Source organism: Tigriopus californicus, chromosome 3, assembly GCF_007210705.1.
Source record: "Tigriopus californicus strain San Diego chromosome 3, Tcal_SD_v2.1, whole genome shotgun sequence".
Taxonomy (NCBI): domain Eukaryota; kingdom Metazoa; phylum Arthropoda; class Copepoda; order Harpacticoida; family Harpacticidae; genus Tigriopus; species Tigriopus californicus.
Genome location: NC_081442.1, coordinates 9,065,295 through 9,083,452, shown reverse-complemented (window position 1 = coordinate 9,083,452; position 18,158 = coordinate 9,065,295). Strand labels below are relative to the sequence as shown.

Here is an 18,158-nt window from a genome sequence, read left to right as displayed (position 1 = left end):
CCGGATAAAACAGGATCCTTTGAATCCGGGAGCTGATTTTGAGGCCTCACTTTGCACTTTACGGGAGAAAATGGCTGGTTGGCCTAATCCACAAATGCGAGAGAACAAAAACACAGATGCCAATAGGATTTCTATTTCTCTATCCAAATGTCTCTCGGAGAGAAAAATATTCTAAACCTGTCAAAGCACTTTATTTCTGGCACACATTTTATCGCAAATTCAAAGGGTGCTGTTGGAATGAGTCGGATTCAGACTGACAGATTGTCACCTTCTCGTGTGTAGAGATTATCAGATTTCCACGCGCCATTTCTCGTCAACATTACTATCAGATCAGCACAACTCTTCTGCATTCATGTAAGTGCATGGCATTATCAATCGCTCAATTTCGGTTCGAGGAACACTTGTTTACTTGGCCATGTGTTTGAATTCGAAGGTGTTTCACATTGGAAGGAAAAGAGCAAGGCGAATTCAACTGCCCACCCCAAAAACCACAATCATCAATGCAGACAACCCAAGATTGCAGTTCATGTAGTACACAGTGGTACGTTCTATGTACATAGTAAGTACTCCCTCCATCCGTGAGGCAATCTCGATTCTCGATCTTAATTTCAATCTTCTGGATAAACATCATTTCTAAAGGGAAGAAATCCCAAGGACCCTGCTCAATCACTTCAATTTTGTTCGCTTGCACAAGTGTACTTTGCCCTGGCAGTAAAAATCAATTCGGGTGTTCAGTAATTGCAATCAATTCGATTTAGTGAATGGGCTTTTCATAATGATACCCTCTTTCTATTGAAGACCATGAGTGTCAGACGACAGAACGAACGAACCTCTTGATAACAAACCCTTAAGCCTTCGTACAGACGTAAAGTTCAAGTGGTGCACGATTTTGACGGCCAGAAAGAACATTGACATGAATGCTAAAAGAACGTACGACACCGTAAGTACGTAAGTCTTCTTCCGCAACTCGGGACTAGCTTGACAAAGGATTCACGTTTCAGATTTTTTCCTCTCAAAAATTGGCACGTGCTATTTATGGATAAACTGAAACATCAAATAAAGATATCCAGCTCAATTGGGATTTTGGAATCAACGTAAACGAGAAGTAAGTCGGAGAATTCCAACGAAAGAAATTCACGGACACAAAGTGAGGAGTTTGCAATATGATCGAAAAGAGTAAAAACTATTGATTAAAATTAGAGTATGAGGTTGTCCTCGTTTCTTAATTTCTTTTTAAATAGTGCAGTCAAAATTGTTATAATTGAGGTGCTAAAAACATTTCTTCAAACCACATCTATAAATATATAATCGTTAAGACGCTCTCAGAAGTGACTCACTCAATGATACCCTTTATGTCAAAAATTCAAAGCAGCATGAGATTGGTCATGGACTGGTGAAGTGTTCATATTCCCCTACAATAAAAGAATTCTCAAGGAACCTTGCAATAAAAGAGTTTATTGTCGAACATTGAATTAATTGCTTATGAAAAGCTATTTGACAGCAAAACTGGTTTCTTTGGACTATTTCTGTGCTGGCTTGAACAGCAGCTAAATAATTCATGTTGTTTGACAGAATATGTATTATGTAGGCAAAGAGGCGTGCGTATCGTAAGATTTCTTTGGGAAAATCTTGTCATCGAGGGCCACATGTAGGACGTTACAACAAGCCAAATGAGTTTTATATTATGTTACTAAACTTTCCCTTTGGGGTTTTTTTGTACACAACTCGACTTATCATTTCCGACCGTGATTAGTTCTTATTTTTGTCTTTTAAGGGAGCTAAAGCTCAAGATTGAAAAGCTCAAGATTCAAAAAAATCCAAGCAGCTCTTCATTTTTGTTCGATGTCCGAGTCAAAGAAATCAAGATCTCTGATGAAACCCATTGTGAGGGCAAACTGGATATATTTTAAATTCTAGTATCAGTCAAACGTGCAAATAAAAAAAAAATCAGACATTGGTTTGCTATTTGTTTCCCTAGCCCGAGGATATTTTTTCTATGAACCAGAATGCAATTAGAATTTGACGGTTTGCATTTTTTCTTTTACAAGGACCGGTTTTCAGCGGTATAAAGTTCTCTCTCCGGCACGCAGAGGAAACCAAACGCCACCATTAGAAATCTTATTTCTTGGGGCTGTGTTCACGAGTGGCCGGAATCTAAGTTTCCTAATCTAAGCGAAGCACCGACAGATTAGATCGCCATGTAAAATGTTATGTCTGAATAAAAAGCAACCCTGGTTAGACGAAAGGAAAATCAGGGTTACTTTTTGAGGCTAATTAACGGCTTTCCCACATTCCACCAGTCATGCCATGTGGCATTGAGAATGTAAATTAGCAGTCCTCATTGCAACCTCCCGTGATTATTAATTTGGTCCCCATCAGTACATACAAATAACCACGGGAAGTGACGTAATGTTCCTGGCCTCAGGACGTGAATTGGTTTCTATGTTCTTTCATGCAACATTGGCTGAAATTCATGGGTCGCAATGATTTACTACTTTGAACCACAGAAAAGCCCCCAGAGCGCCACAGGTACTGTTTTGGCAAACACATCGGACCTAGATTTGACTTGTGCCCGTTAACTTTTGTTAGGTGACGGTGCAACTACTTTTTTTTAAAGTTAAACAGAATTCGCATACAGTGGGGTCGTCTAGAAAAATAATCGGTTGCCGGAAGGGATACTCTTGCGCAACTTCTTGAAAAGAGAACACATCAATTTGTTCTTTCACACAAGCAACTGACACAATCGAGGCAATTCTGGCATCTCTGGTGTAAATCTGAATCGTTGACAGTGTTTCCAGATTCTGAATAGAAAGACCCATATGCATCCCTTCGCCATGCAAACGCTCTCTTCTGGAAAATTATATCCTAACCGGCTTGAGTTGGTAGTCCGAGCACTCTTTTGTCTAGGTCTAACCACGAACTTCTAGAAATATGGACAGCGAACTAGCTTCCCGCCAAATCGGGCTGCTGTTGTTATAGCAGCTCTGAGCCACTTTTCGAATTGGAGTAAAGAAATAAGGAATGTACGTACGTAAATCTCTTAACTATAGGCAGGTCATTTCTATATCATTTACTTGTAAATTGATTCCTTTCAAAGTTTTTTGTCAAATTGAGAAATCTTAAAGCTACAGATCAAAGTGTTTTAGCAACCATCAGGGAATTGAGGCTTTCAGGTTCTCCTGGTACTGATGGTGTGGTATCTCAGTTTCTGATGAGATGCTCACTGGTTCTTGCTCTTGTTATCTCGTGTTTGATCTGTTGCATAATGGATCAGGGCAAGATCCCCTCTTCTCTGAAGTTAGCTCATTTTTAGAGGGGTACAAAGGGGTAAAAATACCCTTTAAAGTTTTGACGGAAATCCCCAAACACATTTTGGCATTCTGCTACCTAAGAAAATTATGGGCAACAACTTGGATTTTATTGCTTTATGGAATTCTAGATACTTCTATATAGATAATTCTATACCTAGAAACATTATGAAAACTAAGATTTTCCAAAACCTACTGAATATAACTTGGGAGCACACTTAGTTAGCTATTGAATATAAATCGTGATATCATCTATTAAACCGCTACTTAGTTACATGGGATTTAAGGGTCAAACTTTCATCATTTTAGCCCCAAAATGACCCGATTATATGTTTAATCATTTTCCCAAAGAATTAAAATCGATTTTTAATATCACATAAATGAAAGGTATTTTTCCTGTTTCTTGCATAGTCTCACAATAGCTAAAAATGTTATATAATGTCACTTTTAACCCACTAAATGTGTAATCCTTGAAAATAAGTTTTACAATCTTCCTGTGTACACTTAGTTACGTATTCACTTGAATTCTGAAGACAATGCATATAACAAACAATGTTATAGATTTTGTCGTTTCTTGAAGACTTTGTTGAAGCTGATTAAAACTTGCTTATTTAAGACTTCATTGATATTTGTTAAATGTTCAGTGACCGCTCAGCTAAATGTCCTTTGGACAGTTCTAGAATAAATTTTCAAAAATCTGTTTTTTTGAGGGTTTTAGATATGGTTGTATAAGGTTTTAAGTTAATTTGAAATTATGCAAGAAACTTGATAGGGCTTTTTCAACACCGTGGGGTGATAAGTTGCTCCCCAGTAGCTATAGGCCGATTTCTCTCGCTTCGAATATTGCGAAGATGTTTGAGAAGATCATGAAGTTCAAACTTGTTGAATTTCTTGAGGTCAATTAAGTCCTTCCTCCTAGCAAGCACGGGTTCCGAGCACTTTTTAGCACGGTTACCCAACTGATTGATCATATTGAGCAGGTTATTGAGGGACTAGAGAGCCACGAATCAGTTGATGTTGTCTATCTTGATTGTGCCAAGGCCTTTGATCAAGTACATCATGGCCTTTTGTTAAATAGACTCCAAGGCAAGGTTCTCAATTGAGTAAAAACCTTCATTCATGATAGGAAGTGACTTGTTTAGGTCGACGGATCCCTTAGTGACATACAGGATGTCAAATCATGTGTTCCCCAGGGTTCCTTCTTAGGGACCCTCTTATCAATACTATTTGTTGCCCTTGATTTTCCTGCCAGTTTCTCTTCTTATGTTGACGATACAAAGTTAGTTTCTGGTAGGAATGGCCATAATTTCACTAGCCTTGCAAAGGACCTAGAAATAATCTATTCTTGGGTTGATAAAGAGTAATATGGCCCTGAACGGAATGAAATTCCGCTCAATGACCTTCGGGTCAACAACTCCTTTGAATACTCTACTGGTAGATAATGGAGGTGAAGATATGGAGCAAGTCTCATCTATGAAAGATTTAGGTGTAGTCCTCCAAAATAATGGAAAGCTCGATGAGCATATCCAGTTGAAGGTGGGTAAAGCCTTTCAAATGTGTGGTTGGATATATCGCACGTTTAAGTCCAGAGATAGTATCACGATGCTAACTCTGTACTACAAGTCGATTGTTCAGTCACATCTGGAATATGCTTCACCCATTTTGGATTAATTCATCCGGTTTGCAAAAGGTCGAACAAGTGCAAAGATGTTTCATTAGGAACATCAACGGAGTGAGAAAGGTCTCATATTGGGAGAGACTAGACAAGTTGGGACTGTACAGTGTTCAGAGAAGGTACGAAAGGTATCTGATACTGTACGTCTTCAAAAGTATCCATGAGCTTTGTCCCAACCCAGGATTTAGGGTCAATTCTAGTGACCGTAAAGGCTTAATGTACGTTTTGAGAGCACCTTCAAGCCCTCGAGAATCCAGGCTAGTTAAAAACAATTAAGTCCACGTCTGTTCTTTCTCGGGCTCCTTCATTGTTTAATTTGCTTCCCTCTAATATGAAAGGAATACGTAGGCCTTATTGATCCTGTAGCATCTTTCAAGTTAGACTTGGACAAAATTTTAAATACCATTCCAGATCAACCCTACATTCAAAGGCTAGCCAGATGTTTTCTAATTCGTTGATGGATCAGATATCATGCAAAGATTAACAGGTAAAAAATTAGACAAAGTAAATCATTTCATTTTAATAGGAAGGGGGATTACATACCCTGTAGCGGTTAGAAAAGCCAGTGAAAAGCGAAACAAAACCCAAAATAAATCTTCCATGCATGATGATGGTGATGCTGAATTAAGTACTACTGAAGTCCAACTCTCTTCTTTCTGGGGCCCCATCATTGTTTAATTTGCTTCCTTTTAATATTCGTAGGGAATACATCTTTCAAGTCAGACTTGGACAAATTTTTATATAGTACTCCATATCAACCCTACATTCAAGGACTAGCTCTCGGTCTGCCAACTCGAACTCGTTGGCAGACCAAATATTATAGAAGGTTTGAAAGGTAATAAATAGACGAATTATAACCTTTCATTTTAATAGTTGTGGACATAACATTCCTTCTAGCGATTAGAATAGGGGGAAAAAGCCAAAAAAAGTTATCTTGCCAAAAGCTTATGTTGCTGACCAAGAGCAGGCCGATAATCATAATTTTATGTGGTGTTAAGTCGGTGAACTCAGAAGATATGTCCAAAGTTGTGTAGTAAAAACAACATGAAATTCAAATTTTCGTCCTTGGTCAGTTACTTAAACTTTTGACACTATAACTTTGAAATGAACCTCTTTACAAGTAAATGGTATAGAAATGACCTGCTTTAGTGAAGAGATCTGCATTCCTTATTTTACTACAGGGGCGATCCGGTATTTTTTTACCATTTTTAACAACACACAAATCGACGTAATGAGCAGGTAGGCTCATCTTGAAATACCTTGAAGTTAAGGCTGGTAGACATAATTCTTTAGTTATTTACAAAAAGCCCACAAACAAGGAGTGCCATTCATGAAGCAAGGACGTCGGCATGTGACCCTCGATCTAGCTTGCGCGGGACATGCAGCCACTCCCTTGATGAAGCTTCTGAAGCTTCTCAAGGAAATGTTTTAGAACGTGTACAAAAACTGGAAAGTGGATAACAAAGTCATGGGGAAGATCAATGCCCCCCAGAAGTGTTATAAGAGACCCCCCCATCAATCCATCCATCCAGTTAGCACCAAGCACTTCAATTCCATACTTTGCCAAGAAGAGGCACGTAAGCCGGAGCATTAGTTTTAGCTCCTCTGCAACCAGGTAATCTCTGAGATCTTGGAAAAGGCCAATTACGTGGGTTAGTGATTGCGTTCAATTCCGACAGTGCGATACCTCACAAGTCAAAGACCACGCTAAAGCTCCTCAGAGACAACTGTGTAGATTTCGGGAACCTTAAAACCTGGCACTCCAACTCACCTGACCTCAACCCAAAGACTAATTCTTCTGAAGGGAAGTTGGAGAAGGAGGTGTGCACGACCAGCCACCATAGCGTAACTGTGAAGTTTCAGAAGGTTGATCGAGGGAGTGGCTGGATGTCCCGCTCGAGCTGGATCGAGGGTCACATCCCGAAGTCCTTTCTTTAAGAATGGCTCTCATTGTTTGTGGGCTATTTGGAAATAACCAAATAATCAAGTCTACTAGCCTTAACTCCAAGGTATTTCAAGATACCTACTTGCTCATTACGTCGATTTGAGTGTTGTTGAAAATGGTGTAAATTTACCTGAGCAGTACTTGTACCATAACACCTGAATCAATTATACCATAAAAGATGTCTAAATGTAAAAAACATTGCAAGAAAGAAATTTTAATAATAAGTGAAGAAACTCCATGGAGAAACCATGAAATGCAGTTGAGTGCCTTTCATTTTGGAAGAGCAAAAAATGCATCAAAGTAGCTGAAAAGGGCTAAACTTGACCTTTTTGCCGATGTAATTTTCTTCTTGCAAATCAAAAAGTTTAATGTATTGTTTGCACCTTTCTTGAGCCTTTTTACAACTTTCTTCTTACGTTTTCTTTTTTGTTTTTTTTTCATCATCACAACTTAAGAAAAATTCCGTCCAAAAAGGCAACTTTTTGTTCAAGGTCTACGTACATATGACGACTGAGCAATAGTGTCGTGTGGAAACTGCAAATGAGAACAATCAGAAACGACATCACAGGACCCCTAATCATTGACAAGTGATGTCGAATGTAGATTAATTGAAATTAGTATTTCTTTACTTTTGGGAATGATTTCCTTTATCCTTTTTACAACTTTCTTCTTACGTTTTCTTTTTTTTTTTTTTTTCATCATCACAACTTAAGAAAAATTCCGTCCAAAAAGGCAACTTTTTGTTCAAGGTCTACGTACATATGACGACTGAGCAATAGTGTCGTGTGGAAACTGCAAATGAGAACAATCAGAAACGGCATCACAGGACCCCTAATCATTAACAAGTGATGTCGAATGTAGATTAATTGAAATTAGTATTTCTTTACTTTTGGGAATGATTTCCTTTATTACGGTACCATTTATTGGTGGAGTAAAAAAATACGATTTTTTTTCTCAGCCACAGATACCGGGTCAATATTCAAGCGTCTAGAGCCTCTTTGTAGAAAACGAGAATTGTCATTGTTCATGAACTGAATCAGTTGCAAAAGATAAACATAAAATGACTCTCCTAGGAGCCAACCTCCTAAAAAGGTCCAAAATCACACCCCGGCTAGACCCAAGGGAAAGAAAAAAAAAGGTGACCTTTTACAGGGTGCGTGATATTTGAATGTAAAGTAGCGCTCAATAATAAGGTATCATTCTTGATCGTGATGATAATAGCACATTTTCAATGTAAATTGATGTTAGATCAATTATTGATGTAATAGCTCTGTGTTCGGAGGTCTTTTATGAGACATAGCAATAATATTTATTCATGTCTTTTTTATCGTTGTTGTAGTACAATGAGCAATACATTAATTCTTTGACGTACCACATGAAACAAGAAATAGTTAGCGAAAAATATCCGACAATTTATGTTTATGTTCTGACAAGGTGCAACATTGGCGAATCACGGAACGATCGATGATTGCGTCCATCGTCTTTCTAGACGGCCATATCTCTGGATTTGAGCTGAGTTCGGCCTTGATGATCCACATATGATAAGTACATTTGAGTTTGGCCTTCAATTGATGACGTGTTTGGCGCTCCTTGATCTGAAAGGAAAACACTCCAAATTAAGCATTTTCTCCTTGGAGAGCGTGACGCCATCAGAACCACAAGGGGGCCTCAATTTTCTTCCCAAGTAAACTGATCCAATAATCCGCCATGAGTATATCCTAATGTATGATTTCTGCTGACCTCATCTATTTCCAATCCCTAGTATTCAGAATGAAGGGTAGCCAGTAGCATAGCATTGTAAGCCTTCGTCACTGCATAAGAAAGTGATGAAATGACTGGATGGATGGGTTGTGCATCCGTACATTTTGGGAGCTCACCACATTGAAAAAATATGTACTGTACAGACAGGATCTTTGAAAGGGGATGTCCTCACCGTAAATTGAGCTCGAGTAAGTTGTGGAGGACGGTGAGGTTGGCACGCTACTTTGGCTTGTCAGCCTCGAATCGGTTGGGCTTCGCCGTAAAGAAGAGTTATGAGAAGACATGTGCGTTTGGTTCAACGAGCATGGTCCAATGCCTCCAGTGGAATCTGGAATAGGCATCATCATAGGCTTTGAAATGCAATGCAATGTGGAAGATGTTCGAAGTTTACGACTATTGTTCGTTGTCTATCGCAATTTTTCCTCGACCTCGTTGCCCAAGTAGCAGTGTATGACGTCATTGAATCGGGTTCCATACATAAAGTTGCCTTTTTGTCTTTGACTTTTCTTTGAAGCTCAGGCCAAGGGTGTTTTTGAAATGTGCCAAATGAATGAATGGAGAAGGGAACTGAACTTACTGTGGTTGTCTAAGACTTTGAAGTGTTGTTGCATTATGGTTCTCTTCTTATAAATGAGAGCAATAACGGCACTGAGAACACACACCATGAGGAGACCCAGGACTATCAATCCATGTTGAACGGTGAGGCCTCCATGAGACGGCGTTGATGGAGCGGAGGACGAAGATGAAGTTGACATTGGAGGCAAATCAGACTCTCTGTATAGATGGAGTAAATAACATATACAACACTTGGGGGAGAATGGTCAAATAGTTACTGTCAGGAACTTACCCTTCCTCATTTTGGGAATGATCTCTGAACAAGAGCGAATGGATGAGACCGAATTCGTCTGCAGTTTGATGTTTGAGTGTGATCTCATTGGGTTGTTGAACGATGGCACCAAATACTGACACGGTTGAGGCCGTTGTTGAGACTGAAACCACTGCCTCTTTCCGGTAGTAAACCGATTTTGGCGTTGACTCTGTAGCTTGTGGATGAGATGTGGCAAAGAAGCGTTTCTTGCCCACCAATAGCTGGTCATCTTGAGCAACTTGGTTGGGAACGGGATTCTTCATCCAATTCGTTTCACTGTCTCTTGTGACTTCTTCCGGAGTGGGTGATGTTGATTCGGTAATGGCCTTTGTGGATAATTGCTCTTTTAAGAGCTCATCTTCCAAGAATAGCTCCCGCTCGATGAGTTGAAGATCTGAATGAAGGTCGCTCTTGCGTTCCATTGTGGTCGGGTCCTCTTTATACTTAATGCGCCCCATCACGGAAGTCTCCAGATCATCAGACTGAGGGTCACGAGGGGAAATGTTCACCTGTTTACGGAACTCTTCCATGAATTCGAACTTGCGTTTGGACGCATTCTTGATCTTCTCCTTGACGAGTTCTGTCGGCGACTTTAAGGAGTTTAGGGATTTCTTAACCATCTTGGGCGGTGGACAAATGGCATCGGCAAAATTGGAACAAGGCACAACGGGAACGGTTCCAAAGCACTGAGAACATGCCACGCAGGTTTGTGAGTCCCAACTCCAGAATTGTTCATCGGGACAACGGTTGGCAGCCACCCCACGACTTGGAACTCGCAAAGAGGAACACAGGTCCAAAAGTTGAAGCAAAACAAACGTGGAAAGCACGATCATTGTGGGTCCAAATCTTTTTGGGAACTGGATCTCAAAAGTGGTTCAAACGGTTTCACCACCAGTCATAATACCTCCACTTGGGTATGAATCATGCTGAGGGCAATTTGTTATTCAGGGAAGTCCACAGGCTCATTCACTGCTTTAATGACTAATCGCAATCACGTATTATTATTGTTGTTTGCCGAGTAGTCTCATTACTAGGGTTCCAATTGCTTTCTGCATATCTATTTAATGCCGATAAAGTGCTTCCTACTTGATCGAAGTCAATCCTCAGACTGATCCTCTTGCCTTTCTTCGCCGAGTAGTAATACCTAGTCTGTAGGGGATACTAGTAAAAAAAGGCCGATCCACGTTCACTTTGTACTCGTACGTACGTAGATTCTTGAAGCATCTCATCGCTCGTAGAGTAGTAGTAGGAGTAGGAGCAGTCCTAGTACAGTAGTACACTACATAGAAGTAGTTTGAGCTGAAGTAGAGTAGCCGGTGGTCGGAGTGGTCGTGTGTGGTAAGTACTCTTCCGCCTCCGCCTCCCACTCCTCGCTGTTCCTGCATCTCAAACGACCTCCCTCTCTGTCCTCCGAGGATTTTGAGGTCCCGCGTTCCAAAGGCTTGAATGGGATCTGGCGTGACGTCATCGGCTTTTGGCGCGGATTCCTCGTTCCTTTTTCTGACTTTCTTGCGGATAAAACACACCGAGACGCACTCCAGGCAGAGGGCAAAAGAGATGCTTTTTTTTACCCGAATTCATGTTGCTATCTCCATCTCCATGCCCTAGAAACAGTTCAGACTCCATCACATTTTTGGCCCGGTGCTAAGTTCTTGCCGTCCCGATGAAGAGTCTTTTACAGGCTGTCTTGTTCAAAATGGTCCCCACCAAGACATTTGATTCTTTTCCATTCTGCATTCCATCAAAGACTCTTAACACGAAAAAAATAAGCCCATCTCTTGGTTTGAAACTTAGTTCCTGTTAATTAAACGATAATGAAATCAACAGTGACGCACTCTCCCTTCCGTTGTTCGGTACTAGCAAACATTCAATGAAGGTAGTTTGCGTACTGCACACATGTGCAATTTCTTAGGTACAAGTTAACTGTGTGATGCTGTGAAATAGACCCTAAAAGTAAGGTTGAAATGGGACAAGGGCGGCGAAAGAGAGGCCACTATTAGTATGTACTACACAAGAGAAAAGGCTCTCCAAGGTAGAGAGAACTGTGCGTGGTGTGTACACAATATGGCCCCGTGTCATGGAGTACCAATCGAGGCGGAGGAAAGCTCTCTGGGCCCTTGGGCTAAAATTAGATCCAGATCTGTCATGACAAGATCTGTTGCGAAAGCAGAATTGTGAGTGTGTGATTTCTTGTTCTCTTTCCCATGGCCAGTCTTTGTGGCGCGGGCCCTTACCCGAGGTTGGTTCAAACCATAGATTGCATAAGATCAACTTGTAGGTTTTGGTCTTTGTGGTGGTTTCGAATATACGTAGATGTGAGCGGTTGGCAAAAATCAAAATCAAGTAGTAAATGATATTGTTAGATACGATGAACAAAAAGCTTATCCACATCATTATTGAATGATGCAGTTCATTAAAACATTGTGGAGATGAACAATTTGTTTAGTACTTTGCTGCATGCTTGCGTTTACAAAGACACACTTCAGAGGCGAAAAATAAAATTCCACAAGTTTGAAAGAATCACATAAACTTACTGCATATTTTTCCTTTCTTGGATTCACAACAAGAGAAATGATATGTTGTCTACGTCTTACATATTTCCAAATCAAACATGTGGATAGATCATTTGTTTTTCTAACCTCTCTAATACGTTCTGTGCTCGTAGGAGCAAAAATAGCGCCCTCGACGGATCAATGAAGTTTGTAAGGCTTTTCCATGACTGCTTGGCACTCTTGATGATCAGATTTAAAGTAAGAACAACGCGTACTTCGTTTATTCTTGGCCATGCAGGGAAATAGAACCAGTCCCAAAATAGACTCGAGACCAAAGCGGTTCAAGACGTAGAATGTCTGAAACGGTGGTTGGCCGGGCGCTCGGAAAACTTATGAGAAATATGAATCAGACGCATGCGGACCATGCAGATCCTGGCACAAGGAAAGAAATGGATCCACCATTAATATTTAAGGACCCTTGTCTCGAGTGGGCGTGATTTAAATCAAAAGCATCTGAAAAGAGGCGTAGCATCACATCAACGACTATTCTTCCAAGAAAGCAATATGATAACAGACTGATCATGTTGCTTGTCACACTAAGTAAGGACGCTCGTTCCGAAAAACTGACCGGATTTTCGTCACCCGATTAATCATCGAGGGCCAATGAATCTTGATGTAGATGAACTCATCTCGAGAGTGGGAACACCCCAAATTCCTGCTCGATGTCCATTACACACATGAGTTGTACCATCTGAGCGATTGCTGGGATAAACGTCTTGAATGTGCTTACCACTTGAAGACACTTTGATAACAGACCGAGTGCAGGGATTTGTGATATGCCTGGCACTCCGAAGCTTCACCCTCTAGTATTAGAATATGGAGATTCAGCAAAGGAAATCCGTTCCAAGTCCAATATCGCGAGTTACTAATTCTCCACAATCCAAGTTCCCTCAGATTTATCCTGAAGCCTTTGAGGGTACCACCACCACCACAACCACCATCATCAATAACAACAACCATCCTCGTGAAGAAGGCGGTGATGGTATCGCCGATGGGAATGGGTCTAATGAGGGTAAGTGCGAAACTTAACTCTTCGAAGACTCGATCCGAGCCAAATTAAGATTGATTGAGGTGCAATTATCCATTCTGAGGAGGACCTTGTAAGCAGTGGAGGGGAAGTACATTTCTCTTTGTTCAAAGTACATGTCGCAAACTAGGAACCAGATCTGGCAACAAGTAAGTCTCAAAGATGACGTAAATACAAGACCAATGAAAACTGATGCTCATTCATTTTAATTGAAAGGAAGAAAGAATAATAGAACTTGAAATTCATGTCAAAATAAGGACTCGAACGATTCCACTGCGTGATTCGCCCTTTGCCAGTGATGCTAATAAAATTACGAATGAAGGAACTTCATCCTTTGAAGAGACTTTTCAGTCCAGACTTAGTTCCGGAATTGCACTGTTCCAAGTGTCACTTTGTGGTTTATTTTCTCTCTCACGAGACTACCCAGCTCGGTTGTATTTCCTTAACTTCTGTGACAGGTTTTGAGGATGGTTGTTCCGGGTTCCACGGCTCTTCAACGATACAAGAAGAAGGCCTATTTGGCTGCTCCTCCGAGGCACCGGGCATGACCTTGGACGATGAAGTCATCTTGGGATTCCAGCCATTTGGACATTGGAGTGATCCTGCCTCTCTCGGATCAGCAACACCCTCATCCAGTCACTTTATCTGCCCAAACGAGTTGTTGGCCAGCCAAAATGAGTCATTATTGGAGGAGGGTGAATGCAATGGACTGCCAAAAGGCACTCAACCGTCCCTTAAGCGCACCCATTCAGAGGTAAGCCCAATAAGACTAGGAACCGGAGCCCATATGGCCAATTAGGGTGCTTCACATCATCGCCTAAATACACCAGAAAGCATGTTTAGACGATATGTATACAGAGTGGGAAAGACAATTTCTCACTAGAAATGGAGTTCTATAAGACATAGTTGCATACATTCTTTAAGAGTGGGAGTGCTAGAGAAGAGTGTTGCGTCTTTTTTACTAGGACGAAAAACCCAAAGGAAACTCAAGATGTCCGATTTGTTGAGTTGGACCTACGTTCGAACTGCCAAAGCCTACCTTGCTAGTTCCCAGTGAGGTTCCTTTACATACTCATTCGGCTTTCTTTCCTTTCCTACTTCCTTCCTTCCTTCTTTCCTTCCTGTCTTCCTCCCACGCAAGTGAAATTGTCCATGTCCTTTCAACTGACTCATCTCTTCCCGACTATTCGACCAACTTTTCAACGAAATCCCCTAGAGTATGCAGTACGCATGCGAAGGCGTGCACTTTGGGCCTGGAATAAGTGGATTGAGGCATCTGGAAGAAAAAAAAGGTGGACTGGTAGGTTGGCATGCATAGTTCCAATGGTGGAAACTGGGAATGCTTTGCCTTGTGGTGGTCAGGTCATATCCTCATATTGTCAGGTCCAGACTCTCCAAGATCCCCTTCCAACTTCGATCTCTTGCAAATGTCATAAAGGGTTAGATGAGTGCTGCACACACGTTCGTCAAAGGGTGTCATCCTCATTGGATTGAAACCCGACTCACGCCTTCCAATCAAATGTAAGAAAGTACTCTTGACAGAATGACATCCTGCTTGAGTAAAAACCCTCGAAATATTCGGCACAATCATTCATCGTATAGGCATTCATTTGTCGACCCACACACACTCACTTGCCGACTAATGTGTTCTTTGGAACCTAATGAAAACCAACCCCGCAATCCGTGTTAACAAAAACTCCCTTCCCTTTGGTTCTTAGCGAATCCTTGGCAAACTTATGAATTATTCAGCAGACCCGTCAAGAAATTGCAACTCTCATCCACAATGGTTTCTCACACCACATGGCTATTCAACACAACCAAACACGAACTGCTACACATACTATTTCATATTTCCTCAATTCAAACCATTTATTCGTCAGCAGAAGGAGGAAAATGCCGACACATTGTGAATTGGGATTGGTGTCCTTGCGGTTTCGTTTGTCCTGGATCTATATATAGAAATTCAATTCGGTTGCCCTGTAATCAATTTCATTCACCCAATCCGAGTGCCAAGCGTTGCCAAACGAGAGGGAAACCAGACACGAGACATCTCTCCTGAAAAAGGCTACATTCAGAGTTGAGCTGGCAAAAGGAATGGAATTTGTTGACAACTTGCCTTCAATGGCCTCAATATTTTGTCTAATCTTTGCTCCTTGTTGCCTCCGAGAATGAAGTTATTGTTTCAGATATTTCATGAAGCTGTGCTTCATGACTTTTTCATGCATAAGATTAAGCTTGCGTTGATCATTAATCAGTTGCTCTTCATAATGAAATGAAATGGGTGTGCCTTATTGTACGCTTCTTCAATCTTCAATTAGAAAGTAAACAATAAACACACGAGTGCTCATGACACCATAAGGCGGGCATTGAGAGGCGCTCAATTACATTGGGAACCCCGAGCCCCTCGTGTGAAACGCTTTTTGTTGCCTAGGCTTAGATTGGAACGGCAATCTGAGGGTAAGTCGATCGATGAGGAAAATTGGATCTGGATGGTATTTCTCGGAAATCCCAGCTCCATTGGTTTATTGGATAGTGTATCAATAAAGCCACCCGAGATCCTCATTCTTGTTGTTCTTTGGCTCTCAATCTCATCCATGTTCGAAGCCAGAGGGTATGATGGACTTAGGAAAACAATTGTGGGCGATGAGGGTCAACTCGACAGAGATCTTGGGGTCAGACAATGGCTGATACACTCAGTAGCCTACTATGCGAGACCCGAGACCCCAAGTGTTGTTATTATTATTGTTGAGCCGTCCAATCGAGTGTCTGGGAACTGTCCATCTCTAATTCACTCGCCTCTGCACACTAGGATCAAGGATCGAGCGAGGGTCAATCCGTCAGTGCCGGGAGCCAAATCAGGTGGGAAAAAGTTCCCTGGTTTGGCTGGATATTTTGTTGCAAGGATGGATGATGGGTGGAAGTTGAGGATCAATACAACAACCCCTCGAACAACTCCTAGCTCTCTCAAAGCGGGCGAACCAAGAGCAATCACGCAGAAATTGCGTCGCGAGACTCCTACTATTCATGAATCATCATGATCCTTGAGGGGAGGCCACGAACATACTGTAGCTCTGGGAATTCGGAGCAGGTGATTCAGTGGTCAGGGCTCAGGAGTAGAAACAGCGAGAGAGCCAGAGGCTTGAGAGGGACTTCTTGTCTCTGAGGGGGCGAATGGGCTCTTTCTCTCGTAGTGCTGGCTTTTAAGACCCCCCTTCCCCCCTCCCTCTCTCTTTGCCTCCTCCTGGAACAAGGCCACTATTCCGTGTAAACGAGAGACTTTTGAGGGCATATTTGACCTCTGGATGTCCGCACGTAGTTCATGTCTGTGATGGTGGCTATGTAAAGTGTCGGTCTCAGCCTTGGCCTTTTCCCTTCTCATGTGAGGGGTCTCACACGCTCCAGTTTGGCTCACAAACGTCAGAGACTCGCAATGGAAAAGGGCCAACAAGCCTCGACTTAGAGAATCGTAGATCTGACTGAACTCAGGCACTCGAAAGGCGAACTGCCAAGGCCTATGTTTGTCAGCTGACAAAGGGAGGAAACATGAGAGTATCCGGAGGGCTGGGCCCATTTTGAGGTCTATGGTGGGCCATGCAACGAGGCCAACTTGAGTGAGTTGGGAATAGAGCCGTTTCATGAATGAATCGTGACGTCAAATTCGGCCCATCCCAGGATAACAGAACGGGAGAAAGGAGAGAAGGAAAGAGAGATTGGCCTAAAGAGACTTCAACAAAAGCATAAAGGCCATCCAACCTTCGAGAATCCAGAGGCAGGGAAAAGAGAGTAATGTGTCTGCTCGTGTTTCACGAACATTTGGAAGGTTATTTATTGTGCCGGCAAATTGTTTTTATTCCTCCCCCATATACGGACAGTAAAGGACACAGACGTTGGAAATGAAGTAACACAATGACCTCGAGGCGATGCATACTGATGATGCTGACCTTTATTGCTGACCAAAAATCATGGAGAGCATTTTCATATTTTTATAACACCATCAAAAGCATGTAGTACATCTTGCAATGTACAAGTCTGAGCTGACATTAAGCCAACGTTGAGCCTGATCTACTGCTACTGCGTGAGCTATGAGCTTGCATTATATGCACGACATTCTGGATTATCCTCTTCCTTTTAAAGAAGGCCTATTCGTTGAACCGAGAATGCAGTTTGATGAAACTGATACTTATTTAAGAGGGAGGCTCTATGGGAGTTTCGCATCGAACTTTCACCTCGTGAAGCCCGTACGCAAGTTTGTCCTAAGCAAACATCACATCCATTTTCGCCGAGCGAAAGAATGAATGAATGAACAAACTACCCAACCCAACCGATCGTGGGAAATTAGCAACCATTCACTCGCCACCACCACCACCAACACCACCACCACCATCACCACTTGTACTCGGATCTCTACACAGGTCGAGGAATTAAGTGACCAACCATCTCGTCTGGCTAGACAACCACCACACCCTCTGATCATCGATCCCTAAGAGTTGAGAGCTCCAGAGCTCTCTCTCTCTCTTTCTCCTATGTATGTAGACTGGAGCTCTCTGCGGTCCACACGGGCTGTGCTCTGTGGTCATTTTTTGAACAACTCTGGCAAAAACATTCCCACCATTGAGCCGTCGTCAATCGTCATCATGGTGTACGCGACAGGTTCAGAAAGAAATTGAGCTGGCCCAAGAGCATCTGGGGCGAAATCCTTCCCTCTCCCACCCACCCTCGCACCCCTTGTTGATCGGGGATTCGGTTCGAGGGAGAGGGTTCAATTGGTTTCTCCAATTTACCGATGAAAAAGGGCGAGAGGAGATGACCCTGAAATTTCCATCCTTGATTGTCAGTGTTTTGAGTTGTGCCGTGGATTGAGGTTCTGGTCGGAGCAGTCATTGATGCTCATTGAAGGATTGCCTTATCTTGGTAAACAAACAAGCGGAGTGCCGGCTTCTGACTGGATGAGGAAACCTGATTAAGTTGATCGGAGTGTACAATTGACGGAGTGATAAATTCTCGCTGACGATACATTTGGGG

At 42.0% G+C, this 18,158-nt stretch overlaps 2 protein-coding genes and 1 long non-coding RNA gene across 5 annotated transcripts in view; 2 read left to right on the top strand and 1 right to left on the bottom strand.

Moving 5' to 3' along the window:
* The first annotated feature begins 60 nt into the window (after nucleotides 1-60).
* LOC131878008 (uncharacterized) lies at nucleotides 61-1,970 on the top strand. The gene is made up of 3 exons (XR_009372938.1): nucleotides 61-940; nucleotides 1,002-1,105; nucleotides 1,775-1,970. It is a non-coding gene; the product is annotated as an uncharacterized LOC131878008 (long non-coding RNA).
* A 6,241-nt stretch (nucleotides 1,971-8,211) lies between these two features.
* On the bottom strand, nucleotides 8,212-11,007 carry LOC131877524 (uncharacterized). 2 transcript variants are annotated; one of them, XM_059223215.1, is made up of 4 exons: nucleotides 9,537-10,697; nucleotides 9,267-9,463; nucleotides 8,862-9,017; nucleotides 8,212-8,523 (listed from the first exon to the last, which is right to left on the bottom strand). In XM_059223215.1, exons 1-4 carry the CDS (start codon nucleotides 10,388-10,390, stop codon nucleotides 8,414-8,416), a joined length of 1,317 nt encoding a protein of 438 aa, XP_059079198.1. In that variant the 5' UTR covers nucleotides 10,391-10,697; the 3' UTR covers nucleotides 8,212-8,413. The 2 variants fall into 2 exon arrangements, with proteins under 2 accessions (XP_059079198.1, XP_059079199.1); XM_059223216.1 differs by lacking the exon at nucleotides 8,862-9,017 and having other exon boundaries at nucleotides 9,537-11,007.
* A 1,878-nt stretch (nucleotides 11,008-12,885) lies between these two features.
* The window catches only part of LOC131877537 (ETS-like protein pointed), an 8,482-nt gene continuing 3,209 nt past the window's right edge, over nucleotides 12,886-18,158 (top strand). The window contains exons 1-2 of one of the 2 annotated variants that reach the window (XM_059223233.1): nucleotides 12,886-13,121; nucleotides 13,595-13,890. In XM_059223233.1, the coding sequence (XP_059079216.1) occupies nucleotides 12,926-13,121; nucleotides 13,595-13,890 (492 nt within the window). In that variant the 5' untranslated portion in view covers nucleotides 12,886-12,925. The remainder of the gene's footprint in view (nucleotides 13,122-13,594; nucleotides 13,891-18,158) is intronic. The other variant, XM_059223230.1, reaches the window with a different exon arrangement.

What these genes read in the sequence shown, in the direction of transcription:
- LOC131877524 (XM_059223215.1), bottom strand. Translation starts at nt 10,390, where the DNA reads ATGATCGTGCTTTCCACGTTTGTTTTGCTTCAACTTTTGGACCTGTGT. An exon ending in CAAAGTCTTAGACAACCACA is followed by an intron (nt 9,018 to 9,266) that starts GTAAGTTCAGTT and finishes TGCCTATTCCAG; the next exon opens with ATTCCACTGGAGGCATTGGA. An exon ending in TTACTCGAGCTCAATTTACG is followed by an intron (nt 8,524 to 8,861) that starts GTGAGGACATCC and finishes TTTTCCTTTCAG; the next exon opens with ATCAAGGAGCGCCAAACACG.